The 13,482-nt window shown below is 39.5% G+C and overlaps 1 protein-coding gene across 15 annotated transcripts in view; it reads right to left on the reverse strand.

The window, feature by feature from the left end:
- SIPA1L1 (signal induced proliferation associated 1 like 1) overlaps positions 1 to 13,482 on the reverse strand; it is a 438,278-nt gene that overhangs the window by 95,013 nt on the left and 329,783 nt on the right. For all 15 annotated transcript variants that reach the window (XM_080665396.1, XM_080665401.1, XM_080665402.1 and 12 more), the window contains one exon: positions 3,716 to 3,890. In XM_080665396.1, the coding sequence (XP_080521522.1) occupies positions 3,716 to 3,890 (175 nt within the window). The remainder of the gene's footprint in view (positions 1 to 3,715; positions 3,891 to 13,482) is intronic.

Here is a 13,482-nt window from a genome sequence, read left to right on the forward strand (position 1 = left end):
CAGATGAATGAGCCCGGGACACTAGGTTTCTCAAAATAGTTAACATATTGAGATGAAAGGATAAGAGAATGTAAGGCTGGTACTTAGGAATCAGCCACTTCTATTTCCTATCTACTGCTCATTTTGTAAGATACCTGCAATTACCTGGATTCCCAACTGGAAAGTATGAAGATCTGAATTTGAATGCCAGTAGCATCCTCTGCTAAATTACCACACAAACGAGTCTTCACTTCAATGCTCCTCTCTAATCTCATTGTTCTGAGGATTAAGTGAAATAATGTATATGAAAGTACTGGCGCATAAAAGATGTTCAAGCAATGTGTTGATTAGAATTTAGAATTTTGTGCAGTTGAGGTAAAAAGTATAGTTTCCTTAAATAGGGCCTTTTACATATTTTAATTTCTATGCCAAGTGCATCTCAGTAACACTTAAAAGAAAAAAACCATACACTATAATAGAATTCACAGTTAAGGAGGTGAAAACAGAATCTTTTCTTCATCAGTCTCTGGGACTGGAAAGAGCCCTATGCATGTGCAAAGCGTTTGAAGATGCTAGTTTTATCCTTTTCCCTATCAAAGTTTAAATATTCCAGATAAAGAAGATTTACTTACTTTATGAAAAGCCTTACATGTCTTCTAAGACCCTGGATCTCAATGGTTTTTACAACAAACACTGCTCAAAAATGGGAGAAGCAACAGGCACTCACTAATACTGCAGCAAATTAATGAAGGCTTTGAAGGAATGATTAACAAAATGCTTCTAAGTCTCTGAGTGCTGACTTGACAAGCCTCAGGCAGAAAAGAATTTCTTAAATGATAATCCATACGTACAGCTTAAAATGAGGGTGGTCTCCTGATTTCAAATAACAAACTGCTGGGGAACTGGGGGAGTTTATTTTTTATTTACTGCAGTGTGACAGCAGTGTAAGTATCTAGAGGTATGTCATCCAAATAAGGAAACAAGAAAAGGAACCAAAAATCCACTGCTGCAAATTTCTTCATTATAGAACCCTGACACATTTGTAACTTATTTGCTAGAAATCCTTATTTCTGAGATGTGCAAATGAACTTTGTACAAAAATTGGGAAAAAGAAGAAATGGTTCGTAATTCCTCCCTCCTTTACCAAAGTACTAAAATCTGAATATAACTATAATACATGACAAGTAGAGCTGTCTCCTGGGATGGCTTGGGTATTTTTAGCCCAAGGGCTGAGAGAGGGGAAGACATAGCCACAAGGCAGAGCTCTGGACTTCACTGGGCTTAATTCTACATTCATGCTTTCTCCGAATACTTCATTAACTATGCCCCTAGGATCTGTTCACTTTCCCTAATGCTTCCTAGCTGTCTAACCTTGGACATGTTAGTTAATCTAAAAAAAAAAAAACAATTCTGGCCCTAGCCAGTTTGGCTCAGTGGATAAGAATTTCGGCCTGCATACTGAAGGGTCGCAGGTTCGATTCCAGTCAGGGGCATGTGTGCGGGAGGCAACCAATCGATGTGTCTCTCTCACACCAATGTTTCTCTCTCTCTCTGTCTCTCCCCTTTCCCTTATAATCTTTCTGAAAACCAATGGAAAAATATCCTTGGGTGATGATTAAAAAAAAGGAAACCAATTCTGTAAAATGGAGCTAACTGATACTTAGCAGGGTTTGTGGAGATTACACGAGATGGCATCTATAAAAAGTATATGGGACTTCACTTTCTGTCCATAACAGTACTGAGTAGAAAAGTTGACAATATATCTGAAGCAATTTTTCAGACATTTTACAATAGGTACCATTAGATAGTGATCCCTGAGAAAAAGAATCAAAGGTAATTCTGGGGGCTGGCTGGCTGGGGGGAGGGACCGCGGGAGGTTGGCAGGCCACGGGAGGTTGGCTGTGGGAGCACACTGACCACCAGGGGACAGCTCCTGTGTTGAGTGTCTGCCCCCTGGTGGTCAGTGTGTGTCATAGCTACCGGCCAGTCATCCGGTCCTAACGGTCGCTTAGGCTTTTATATAGATAGACAGATAGCTGTTTAAATGATGAGACTAATGGTCCCCTCTATTTTGACCCTTGGAGTAAGAGAGATAAATATATGCATATTGCTTTCTTCATGGCTTTAGAATAAAAACACTTTCCTATTTTTCATTAACTTTAGGAAACTTGCCACTCTGAAAGAACAGAAAACTATGAACTCTTCTGTTCTGAAGCTATGCTTCGAAAGGTTGCAATGAGCCTTAAAGGACAGTAGCTTGGTGGAAGGGAACCTTTCCCTGCTGAATGTATTACATAACTAAAAAACTGGGCAGTCAGAGGCAGTTTGCTAATCTAGGCTCAACCCCTCTAGCCTTTACAGTCATTGGGATATTGGGACAAAAAGTGTAGAGTGATAATTTTGCTTATTCCACTGCCTTACCCGATGCTACCATGCTTAAGTATGGCCTTTCTATGCATTTCTAACATTGTCCCTCATCATCTAGAGGCGGCTGGGAATGTGTAAATACACAAATAATACATAATCTTATCTACTCCCACTCTGGCCATTCATTTATAGAATCAGAGAGCTTATTACATTCTCTTCCCAGACCCTTTCAATAGCTCTTTGTGGTGACAATTTATATAACACCACAAACTGGGAGAATATGAATGAATTGTACAGAGTAAATGTCAGAATATCTGGATAAAACGAGTTTAGGGCATATTGAGATTTCACATTTTGTGCTCTTGCAAGCAGAGTATGGAACGTTAAAATAATATTTAAGAGTCTAGGCTATTTATGGATTTTAATAGTCTCTCTTGCATGTCGTTTCCAAGTTGGCAACAGCAAAACCATGGCAACAGGAAATTCTTCCCTGCAGTAGTTTATGAATGCTTTTCTGTTTTCATGACTCAACTCCTTATTTAATTTCCTGTACAGAAAATCAGAGAGATTACTATAGACTGCAATACAGATGTGCTAATCCAAAGATCCCCTCAAAGAAAAAGGTCACAGATGTCTATGGATGGATTTAGAGATAAAATATAAAACTGCTTCCATGCAGACACACAGCAGTAGTCGATATACTCTAACCAAAATAGATACTTGAGAACTTAATTTTATTAACAACTTGGGGAAGGACAGTGGACAACCTTGTGTGTTCATGAGCTGTAAATAAACAGACTGCTTCATTATTGTGCACTTAATAACACATTTTATGAGCCAAATGGATACTAAATCTAAGAAGCCTATTTCCTTAGAGATTAGACTATGGACAATAATAACAGAAAATAAGCACCTAAAACCTTCTGAGATATTAAAAGACTACAAAATGAATAAGAAAAACCATGCGAAAGTTGGCTCAAAGATAAGCATGAGGATTATGAAATGAATTAATGGAAGTTGGAAATTCTAGGGCTTACGACCAGATGGTTGTAAGTTTGTAGAGTTTTTCATCACATTAACATTCAGCTAAATATAGGGAAATGCATGCCACACTTTCCAGGGGCAAATCTGCGTCCACTACATTCCATCCACATCTCTGATAGCACTTTTTATACCGTCTCACTCTCACTGCTTTGATTACGGTCTGCTCTGTTCTGGAGCCACAGACCTCCCTCTCTGGCTTCCTCTCCTCCATCACCAGCAGTTTCCTACAGTAAGTGGCAATGTTATTTTATGGGCAATTTAGCAGGTGAACATCAACACAGCAGGAGGAAAATAAACCTAGTAGGAGGGTACACGTATTTCTTACTTTTGGTGTCAAGCTGTGCACGATACTTCTCAAATCCTTTGAGCCGAACGCGTTCTCCCAACAGCTGAAGGAATTCCTCAAAGGCCGGGCCGGCTGATTCATTGTTGTACATCTCTTCCTCCGTGCTCTGTCCAGCTTTGCAGTACATGATGCCGACTTTCTGCTGATAGTTCAGCTGTGAAGGCAGGCAACACAATGCATATAAGCAGAGGCAAACCACTTTGGCCCACTTAAGTGCTAATAAGTCCTGAAGAGCAAAGGCCCATCGAATAGCTAATGGCTCTATGCTCTTGAAATCCTTCTGTGTTAATTCTTCTGTCTCTGATACAAACAGTACAGTAGAACAAGCGTCTGTAATTATAATCTTCATGAATTAAGAGCAAAGGCCAGAAAAATAACATCTCCTGTTATTAACAATGTGAAGATCACGCATCGTTAGAACAGATGTTGATACCCCTAGGGAATTTCTGTTAATGGATTACCAAGTACAGGATAAGGCTATAAAAAACAGCTGACAACAAAAGGCAATTCTTTTGCAATGTTCTCCCCCCTCCCCTTTTAAAAAGGCTTTTACGAATTTAAAAGCAGAAGCTCACTTTACAAAAGAGACTTTAAAATAAATTGTTTTGCCCTAAGAGACCCACTAATGTCCTTGCATTTTTTTTTTTTGTAAAATTGGAAGAGACATCTTCTAATGCCATTTTCCCAACATACTAATTTATAAGCCTGTTATATCTTTGTTAGAGTGTGCCCCTTTCAAATATTTTTCTAAAAGATGAGGCCTGGAAGGAAACTGGGAAGGGGCTTCACAATGGCAAATTTGCCAAGTGGCAAACACTTCTTCTCAAACACAGTTACAACCAAGCATTCAGGATGCTTAAGTAGAACTTATCATTGAAAAATCTGATCATTTTGCAAATGAATTTCAAGGTGATATTAGCCACTTAACAAGAAACGAGTTTTCAATATAAAAATGTAGAGTTTTATTTAATTCTCTGGTGAAATCAGGATAATCTCTATCATGTAGGCCTATTTTCCAGCGTGGTGTTGCAATCCCTGCTTCAGTCCATTTTTATCTACTAAAAGAAAAGGGGGAAGGGATGAGGCAAATTTTTAAAGCTAATATTTAATGAATACTCATTATATGCCAATCGCTAAGTTCCACGTTTACCATTAGCTTATCCCTACAACAACCCATAAAGCAAACAGTACCTCTGCTTGACAGATAAGCCACGAGAATGGAAGAGAAAGTAACTGGCCCAGGAGGGAGAGTCACAGGTCACAACTGTCAGTCCTGTGACTGGGCTCCATTAACGATGACCAGGACTCACCAGGCTTGTCCTGCTCCATTTCTATCACTGCAACTTATGTCCACAGCCCCTTACTTGCAAGTTGAAAGTTGAAAGATAAAAAAACAAACACATTTGGCAGAAAAACTTGATATGAGCTGACGTGAGTACTTTTAAATTTATTCCTCTTTGTGTGACTATTTGTTTCTTTCCTGTAGAAATATTAATGTGTTTGACTGTGGGGTGCTGTCCCAGATCCCACTGGGGACATTACTATACAGTGCGTGCATTTTACTGCCCTGCTAAGATCTGGACATTTCTGGATTCTGAAACATATCCAGCTCTTATCGCTTTACACAAGGGACTGTGAACCTGAACAACTCCTTTCAACCTTCCAAACCAAATGTTTCAGAAGAGTGATAAACACAGAAAATGTCATGGGGGAAACTCTTTCTTGCTTCCCCCCCTCCACCGCATGCTACCTAGACGACAGGAAGCTCGGCAGCTTTACATGACCCGGGGACAGGAGGGCTCCCAGAAGTTCTGTACAGAACTGACTCTCCAGGGAGTGGGAGGTGAAGTTCCAGGTCTGAATCGTGCAAACGTACTGGAATATTTTAGAAATAGCATACGACTTCCATTATTGTGGCTTCACTGTAATTACTAACAGAAAGAGATTTAGGACTTATGCATTTTGTATACCACATGTAGGAAAAACCAAACAAAGGAAGTCAGAGCAAAACCTACTGCACACCACTGACATATCCGCCTTATCTCAGCCGGCCTGCTTCAAATGTCTGACTGTAGCCAATGCTTAGAGGGGAACTCCCACAGGTAGAGATTTCATCTTGGCTTGGGAACTAAGCTGAGTACCCTATCAGGTCTCAGCAAGTAACAAAGTAGTGGTAAGCTCTGCGTCTATTATAAAAGTCCCTAATAAAGCCAGATCCGTACTCTCTCCCACAGGAGCACCGTCAGAGATGAAGCGATCCAGAGAAAGGAAGCAGCATTGGGTTATTTGCTGTTTGGCTCAGTGCCTGCCAGATCAGCCTTCTTGTGCAAAAACGTAAGACAAAAGTCACCCTGTTCCATAGAAAGCGTCGGTGACATTGGATTTGTGGGATGGCTTTTTAAAACTTCTTAGATAAAGCCTAAGATTTCACTGTGCAGCACTCCAAAGGACTCATTTATAAAAAAAGAAAAAGAGAAAGGAAGAGGGGGAGAAGAGTTCAGAGGAACACAGATAGGGGAACTTCCCCCAAATCACTGGAGAAGAAGAATCTAAGGATAATGAGACTATGTGCTGTTTTATTAGGACTGATTCTCATAGTCCCCAGAACTCCACCTGCAGACAGGAGAACAAACTGGTTTGTGCTGGTTGTGAAAGGAAGGATCCTTTAAGAAGATTAAGAAATTGGTTAGAATGTCGAATTTCCTCTGGTTTGAAACTGTGCCAACTGCTCTATCCTCTAAGGTGACAATATGACTGTATCCTGAGTTTCTACTGCAATTAAATCAAGGTGGGTGGCATTCTCTGAACTCGCCCTCCTAGAATCCTCAGTTAGCAGCCATGTCCCTGCCAGAATCTGAGAAGTTGTTAAGGAGAAGTTATGTAAATGCAATAAGGAACATTTCAAGAGAAAGAGCAAATGTAAATGGAGTTAGAGCTGTCCTTTGGGGGTTTTGAATTGTTATGAGTTATATAAAACAGCATTTTTTTTTGCAGACACACATCTGTACAGGTTCATGTATGTCCATATATAATCCTTTCATGCAATGCTCAAAACAGAGCTGAGAAGGCCCCAGAAGCCACCTTGGGAACGGGCTGGGGCTCTCTGCACTCAGGGCTTTGCTCTGGATAATCTCAGGTCATGCTATACAGTTCCGTGCTTGCCTATCAACTGCTCACAAGGAGCACCGATGGAAGCGTCTGGACACAACCAATGTTTGTATTGTAAAAAGGGATGATATTTCTGTTACGGGCAAGATTATTCTGAAATTTATATGGAAAGGCAAAGGAACTAGCATAGCTAAAACAATTTTGAAAAAGAATAAAGTGGGAAAAATGATTCTACCCAATTTCAGGACTAAGGTTATATCTGAGATGAAGGTGAACCCCAACAAAAGAAAAGTGTTTTTCAACACCCATCAAGTGATGTGGCCTCCCACAGCTGGGAGCAAACACAACACAGAACGGCTCTTTCTCTCCTAAAAAAGGCACTTCAACACCAAATCAAAGCAGCAGGAACTGCAATCTGACTTACACAGCCTGAGCTCCGGGAAGGCTGGGTGAGAGGTCAAGTTGGAGCCCCCTCCAGGTGGAAACAGATGAGAGTAACCAAGTCCTCAGAGATCGCCCAGCAGTGCGGCCTCATCTCTCCCTCCCTGGTGTCCCAGCCAAAGGAAGGCCACCAGGGCGGCACAGAGCATGAGAACAACCCCGTTCTTACTGTTCTTACAAATCCAAATTGCCTGACTTAATCTAGAAATTCGAACACTCACTATGAAGTGTGTCCTTGTACAGCAGCTCTCACCCTTGAGGGGTGCGTGAACTGTGTTCTGGGGTATGGTCATTTGGACATAGTTTGATCCTCGCTGTTAGGTCGTACCAGAGCAGAGTTTAATTTGAGAATAATTTGGCCCCGCTACTGCAGCAAAACCATTCTGCGACTCTGCCCAATGCCACGTGAACGCGGAGGTTTTCCCGTCTGCCTGGTGCGAGCAGAAACTGTTGCCAACCCCGTGTGAGGACCGAGGACTTGTCCTTCTCCACCTTTAGGGGGATTCTCACCCTGGCCTCAAGCAGTTTCCTCAAATGCGCGCAATTTTCCAATACTCAGCTCTGTGAACCCGAACCCGAGCCTCCTTGGCCTCACATCTGGGAGACCCCTGGGCTTCAGCTGGGTTTCCCCCTTCCCTACCCCTGCCAGCACTGCAGCCTGGACACTCCCTTCAGGCTGGCGCAAGCTTAGGGTCTACTTCCTCTTTCCCACCTCCCAGAGATCACTGCCCTTCATTGCCTGATGTACAGTGCCATAAAAATCACTGTTTCATTGTTCTGCCTAGTTTTTCCGTTGTTTCAGATGGGAGCATAGATCTAGTCCCTTTCTTAATCTTGGCTAAAGGCAGAAATCTGCCTTCATTTTTTTGTGTTTTTTAAAAAATATTTTTATTGATTTCAGAGCTGAAAGGAGAGGGAGAGAAAGAAACATCAAAGAAGAGAATCAATCACTGATTGGCTGCATTCTGCACGCCACACACTGGGGATCAAGCCCACAACCCCCGCATGTGCCCTTGACCAGAATCGAACCCGGAACCCTTTAGTCCACAGGCCAACGCTCTATTCACTGATCCAAACCGGCTAGGGCTGCCTTCAGTTTTTAAATCGATATTATTGGTATTTAATTTCTGAACAGTAAACTGCATCCAATTAAATGAGTCAGCATAAACCTCCACTACAATCGAGGTACAGACATTTCCATCCAGACCCCAAAAGTTCCCTGTTTCCATTTGCAGTGCATCCCTGAATTAATAAAAGCCTCAAACAACCACTGCTCTATGTTTTCCCATTGTAAATTAGTTTTGCCTACATTTTAAAAGAGCATTTTTGTTGGGTAAAATTTATTGTGAGAGTTGTTCTTTCAGCATTCTTGATAAATCTTCTGACTTCCACCTTTTCTTCATGCTTCATAGCCAGCAAATGTTAATTTTAAAAGCCAATTGCCTGTCTCGCTGTTCTTTTTTGAAGGTCTATTTTTCCTTTGGCTATTTTAAAAATTTGTTTATTTTCAGCAATATTATTTTTTTACTATCATAGGCTTAAGTCTGATTTTTGTTGTATTTATCTTGCTTAGGGCAAGCAGAGCTCCTTGATTCTACCTTAATCAGTTTTGAAAATTATTCTAGAAGTAATTCTTCAAATACTGATTATATTCCCAAATAATGCTTTAATCTTGCTTCTCCTCCTGGGAATTGGATTATATGTATATATTCCACTGTAGGTCACATGCCTTTTAGGCATTTTTCTGTATTTCTCACATTTTCTTGTCTCCATTCTTCAGTTAAAGTTCTTCTGGCAACCTGTCTCCAATTAATCAATTTTCTCTTCTATGTCGAATATGCTTTTAAACCCATCTATTGGGATTTTAACTTTTGGTTTTCTTCAGTTCTAGAATTTCAAATTGATTGTTTAACAGATCCAAGCTCTCCAGTGATAGTTGAACTCTCTTTTGTATCTCTGCAGCTGCCATGAAATCAATGAAAGTTGATCTGTCATCTAACTTTTTATCTACAGCCCCAAGTCTCATACAAATCAGCAAATCAGTCCAAGGAAAAGAAGTGCTGCAGGATGTTTTTCATTTGATGAACTCCAATTTCTCAATTATTTCTTTTCTGAATAAAGTTTGTGGTGTTGTATCTAAGAACTCTTCACCACACCCTAGGGCCCAAAGATTTTGTTTTCATAAAAAAATTTTATAGTTTTATATTTTAATCAATGATCCAGCTGAATAAATTTTTGTATAATGTATAATGTTTAGGTCAAGTTCATTATTTTGTCTATGGATATCTAATTGTCCTAGCACCTTTGTTTGAAAAGCCTTCTTGTTTTCACTCCTTTGTAAAAATTTGTTGGATATACCTGTGTGGCATTGTTTCTGGTTTCTCTATTCTGTTTTATCGATCCTGTGTCTATCCTTCCAATAAATAATAAGACAGCTTTTATTACTGTAGTTATACAAAATCGTGAAATCAGGTGGAATAATCTCTCCTACTTTATTCTTTTTAAACTTTTTTTTAGCTGTTCTAATTCCTTTGCCTTTCCATTAAAAGTTCAGAATAATCTTGTCTATAATTACAAAAAATCTTGCTGGAATTTTGATACTAATTGTGTTAAACTGTATCAATTAGGGGAGAATGGACATCATTAACATGTTGAGTCTTAGAATCCATGAACATGGTATTATCTTCTTTGATTTCTTTCATCAGTTTTCAGCAAACAAGTCCTATCATATTTTGTTAGATATATATGCAAGTACTTCATGTTTTGTTGAAGGATTATAAATGGTATTGTATTTTATTTGCAGTTTTCACATGTTCATTAAGAGAATTCTAACAGAACACACCTAGCTGAGCACAACTCATAACTCTAGGAATTTTTTGTAAATTCCTTAAAGTTTTGTACATAGACTATCATGTTGTCTGAAATTGGGAGGTTTTTTTTTTTCCCCTTTTCTTTCTTTCTTTCTTTCTTTCTTTCTTTCTTTCTTTCTTTCTTTCTTTCTTTCTTTCGCCTTATTGTGCTGACTTTTCAGATTCACTTTGTACATTGCAATGTACAACGTGTTTACCTGTATATAGCAGGAAGAATGGAAAAATATATCTACTCATTTCCATAAAGTCCAAATTTATTTATTTATTTAAATCATTGACCGGCTGCCTCCTGCACATTGAGCCCACAACCCAGGCAAGTGCCGTTGGCTGGAATCAAACCCAGGACCCTTCAGTCCGCAGGCCGATGCTCTATCCACTGAGCCAAACCAGCTAGGGCCTAAATTTATTTTTAAAGAATATTTTGTCTAGTGTTTCTGGTTATTCTCAGTGGGTGGGCTAATCTGTGACAAGCTATATGCCAGTACTGTACGTGAAGACCTTGGTCATGTTTTAAAAATCCTCATGATTCACACTGATAGCATTTATTTTGGTTTGTTCTTCATAAACATAACTCTTTTAACTACTTTCTAAATATTCATCACTATACTGTCCTCTTAAAAAATGTCAAAGAGACTGAAAAAATTCAGTGTTGGGAACAAAAAATGCTAGTTAGAATATATATCCTCATTGCACATTACTAAGAAAAATAACTTATTTTTTAAAATGGCATATGGATATTGGGTAGAAAATTTATTTTAAAAATCTGACAGAGAGGTTGTCAAAATTATTTATATATATATGTGCACAGACATATTCTAATCTATTTTTATCTGTGGCATAATGTATAGAAAATATTCTATACACACAATAATCTTCTCCATCTTCTCTAATGCTAGGTGGTGCAAAATTTATCACAAAAGTATAAAGCTTCATACTGGGTAATAAACAGATAATAAATGCACCTGTTTTGACTTGAGATTGAGATGAATTTCAATTATACAGGAAAAGACTCTTCACTGCGGCGCTGTTTGTAATAGGAAAAGACTGGAATCAATCCAAATGCCCATCAGTAGAAAAAGTGATGAAATAAACTATGGTATAGCAATATGACAGAATATTATGTAACAGTAAAAACAGTGGGAAAGCAACCCATGTACTGACATAGAAAGATTTCCAAAATATATTGCTAAGTAAAAAAACCCAACGTGTACAGCATGCTATCCTATATAATAAAGAGCTAATATGCTAATTAGACCGAACAGCAGAACGACCATCCAGACGACCTTCCGGACAAAGCCGCGGCTGCAAGGGCCGAGCCCCTTGCATGAATTTCGTGCATTGGGCCTCTATTATTTTGTATAAGAAAATGGGGAAGTAAGCCACATATGCATATTTGTTGATATCTGTATAAAGAAACATAGCAATATGTAAATAAGATAAAATAAAACTTGGTAACTATGGAGGAGGAGAGGAGATAGGAACAAGGTAGAACTGGGATCCCCTGACGTAAACACCATTACTTTAATTTTTGGATCATTTGAAGATAATAGCTAGTTAAGTCCTGTAGGAAATAAAACTAGTTTAACTTTTTATTTTAAAGCTGAATTTAAAACACAATCCACAATATAAAATTAAGAAGACTGAAATATCTGCAATCAATTGTTCCATCCTTTTTGGACTGTGAACCAAACAATCCTTACTGCATGTCTTACTAGCCATGCTTAGCTCCATCCCTGCAAACTGCAGTCCTACCACAGCCAAAGACTTCCAAATGCTATGTTATCAGTCCTGATAACCATGGGATCTTACTTAGCACTAGAAAGGACTTCACACAGTCATCCAACCCAGCCTCAGCTGGGGAAAAGAGCTTGGATGAGCTGGTGCAGAGTAAACACTACTTGCGAATAGACAAGACAGAGCTCCTAGAGCAGCTGCTTCTTCCCCTCACCTGATGACTATCAAGGCTATTTCCTTTCTGACTATGTACTGGTACATATGCTGAGTTGTCTGGAACCAATCTGTGGCCAGGGGAACTTTAAACATGCATTAGCTGATATCATAATCTAAGAAAAGATTAAAATTTCAGGAAGGGTAATTATTTTGCCAAAGCTTCATTTGTAGAAAATGTGTTTGGAAAAGTGTTTTCCCTATGATTCTTTGTTTAAATTCAGCTGCCTACATCAAAGAAAGTGGCTGGTTCAAATCCATTTGTCCTCAATAAAATAATGCAACAGGGCAATGAAATGGCTAAGTCAGAAAGTAATGTTACCCATGTCCTTAATCAAAGGATGAGTGCTATTCATTATCAACCAAACATTGCTTCTTTCCTTACATCTATTCTTGAGATATATATTGCAGACCTAATTAGATACTTTTCCCCTTTAATTTCAATAAGTTGAAGGTTAACTTTTTAAAGAAAAGAGAAGTCAATATTTTCATTTCTTTGCACCTTTAATAAATACCTAGAAAAACAGTATAGTTACTCATTTAGGTAAAATCACTATCGTGTACATAAAACTTGACATATCCTAATGAAAACAGGACTACTCATTTTCTCTACTGCAAACTGGCCACTGTACTTTAAGTATTTTTAAGTTCTGCTCCGGTTTCATTTGGGTTTAGCATGTTATAGTTAATATTGGGCATTGAAGCCTGGAGCAATAAAGCATGAAGCCAGCTGTCCAATTCTTCTCCCTCTCACAGGAGGGAGGAAAAACAAGGGCAGCTGTCTAGGACAGTGGTCGGCAAACCGCGGCTCGTGAGCCACATGCGGCTTGCGAGCCGCGGTTTGCCGCTCTGTTAACTAATGAGTTTGCCGACCACTGGTCTAGGGTGATGCGTGAAGAGTGTGGGCTTTCCAGGTCCAATGCCCGGATTTGAGACTGCCTCCACCAGATCCTAATTGTGATCTGAGGGTCTTTCAGCCTCTTTGTGCCTCAGCACTCCAGTCCGTAAAACAAGGACTGCAACAGCACCTACAGCAAAGGCTGCTGAGTAGTAATTAAAAGAATCCATGCAAATTGTTCATCCAGTTACCTGCCTTAGTCACTGTTCAATAAAAATACCTGTTTTTACTTTTCTCTTGTATGCTCCTCACACTCCTGCTCAGCTGGACTGCTTGCCGCCCCGTGTCTCTCTAAGCTTTGTTCTTATTCTGAGTCTCTAGACCAGGGGTGGGCAAACTTTTTGACTCGAGGGCCACAATGGGTTCTTAAACTGGACTGGAGGGCCAGAACAAAAGCATGGATGGAGTGTTTGTGTGAACTAATATAAAGTCAAAGTAAAGGAGCAGAGGGGAGAGCAAAAGAACCGGATAGAACAGCCAGA

The sequence above is a fragment of the Plecotus auritus genome (assembly GCF_963455305.1).
Source record: "Plecotus auritus genome assembly, chromosome: 1".
Taxonomy (NCBI): domain Eukaryota; kingdom Metazoa; phylum Chordata; class Mammalia; order Chiroptera; family Vespertilionidae; genus Plecotus; species Plecotus auritus.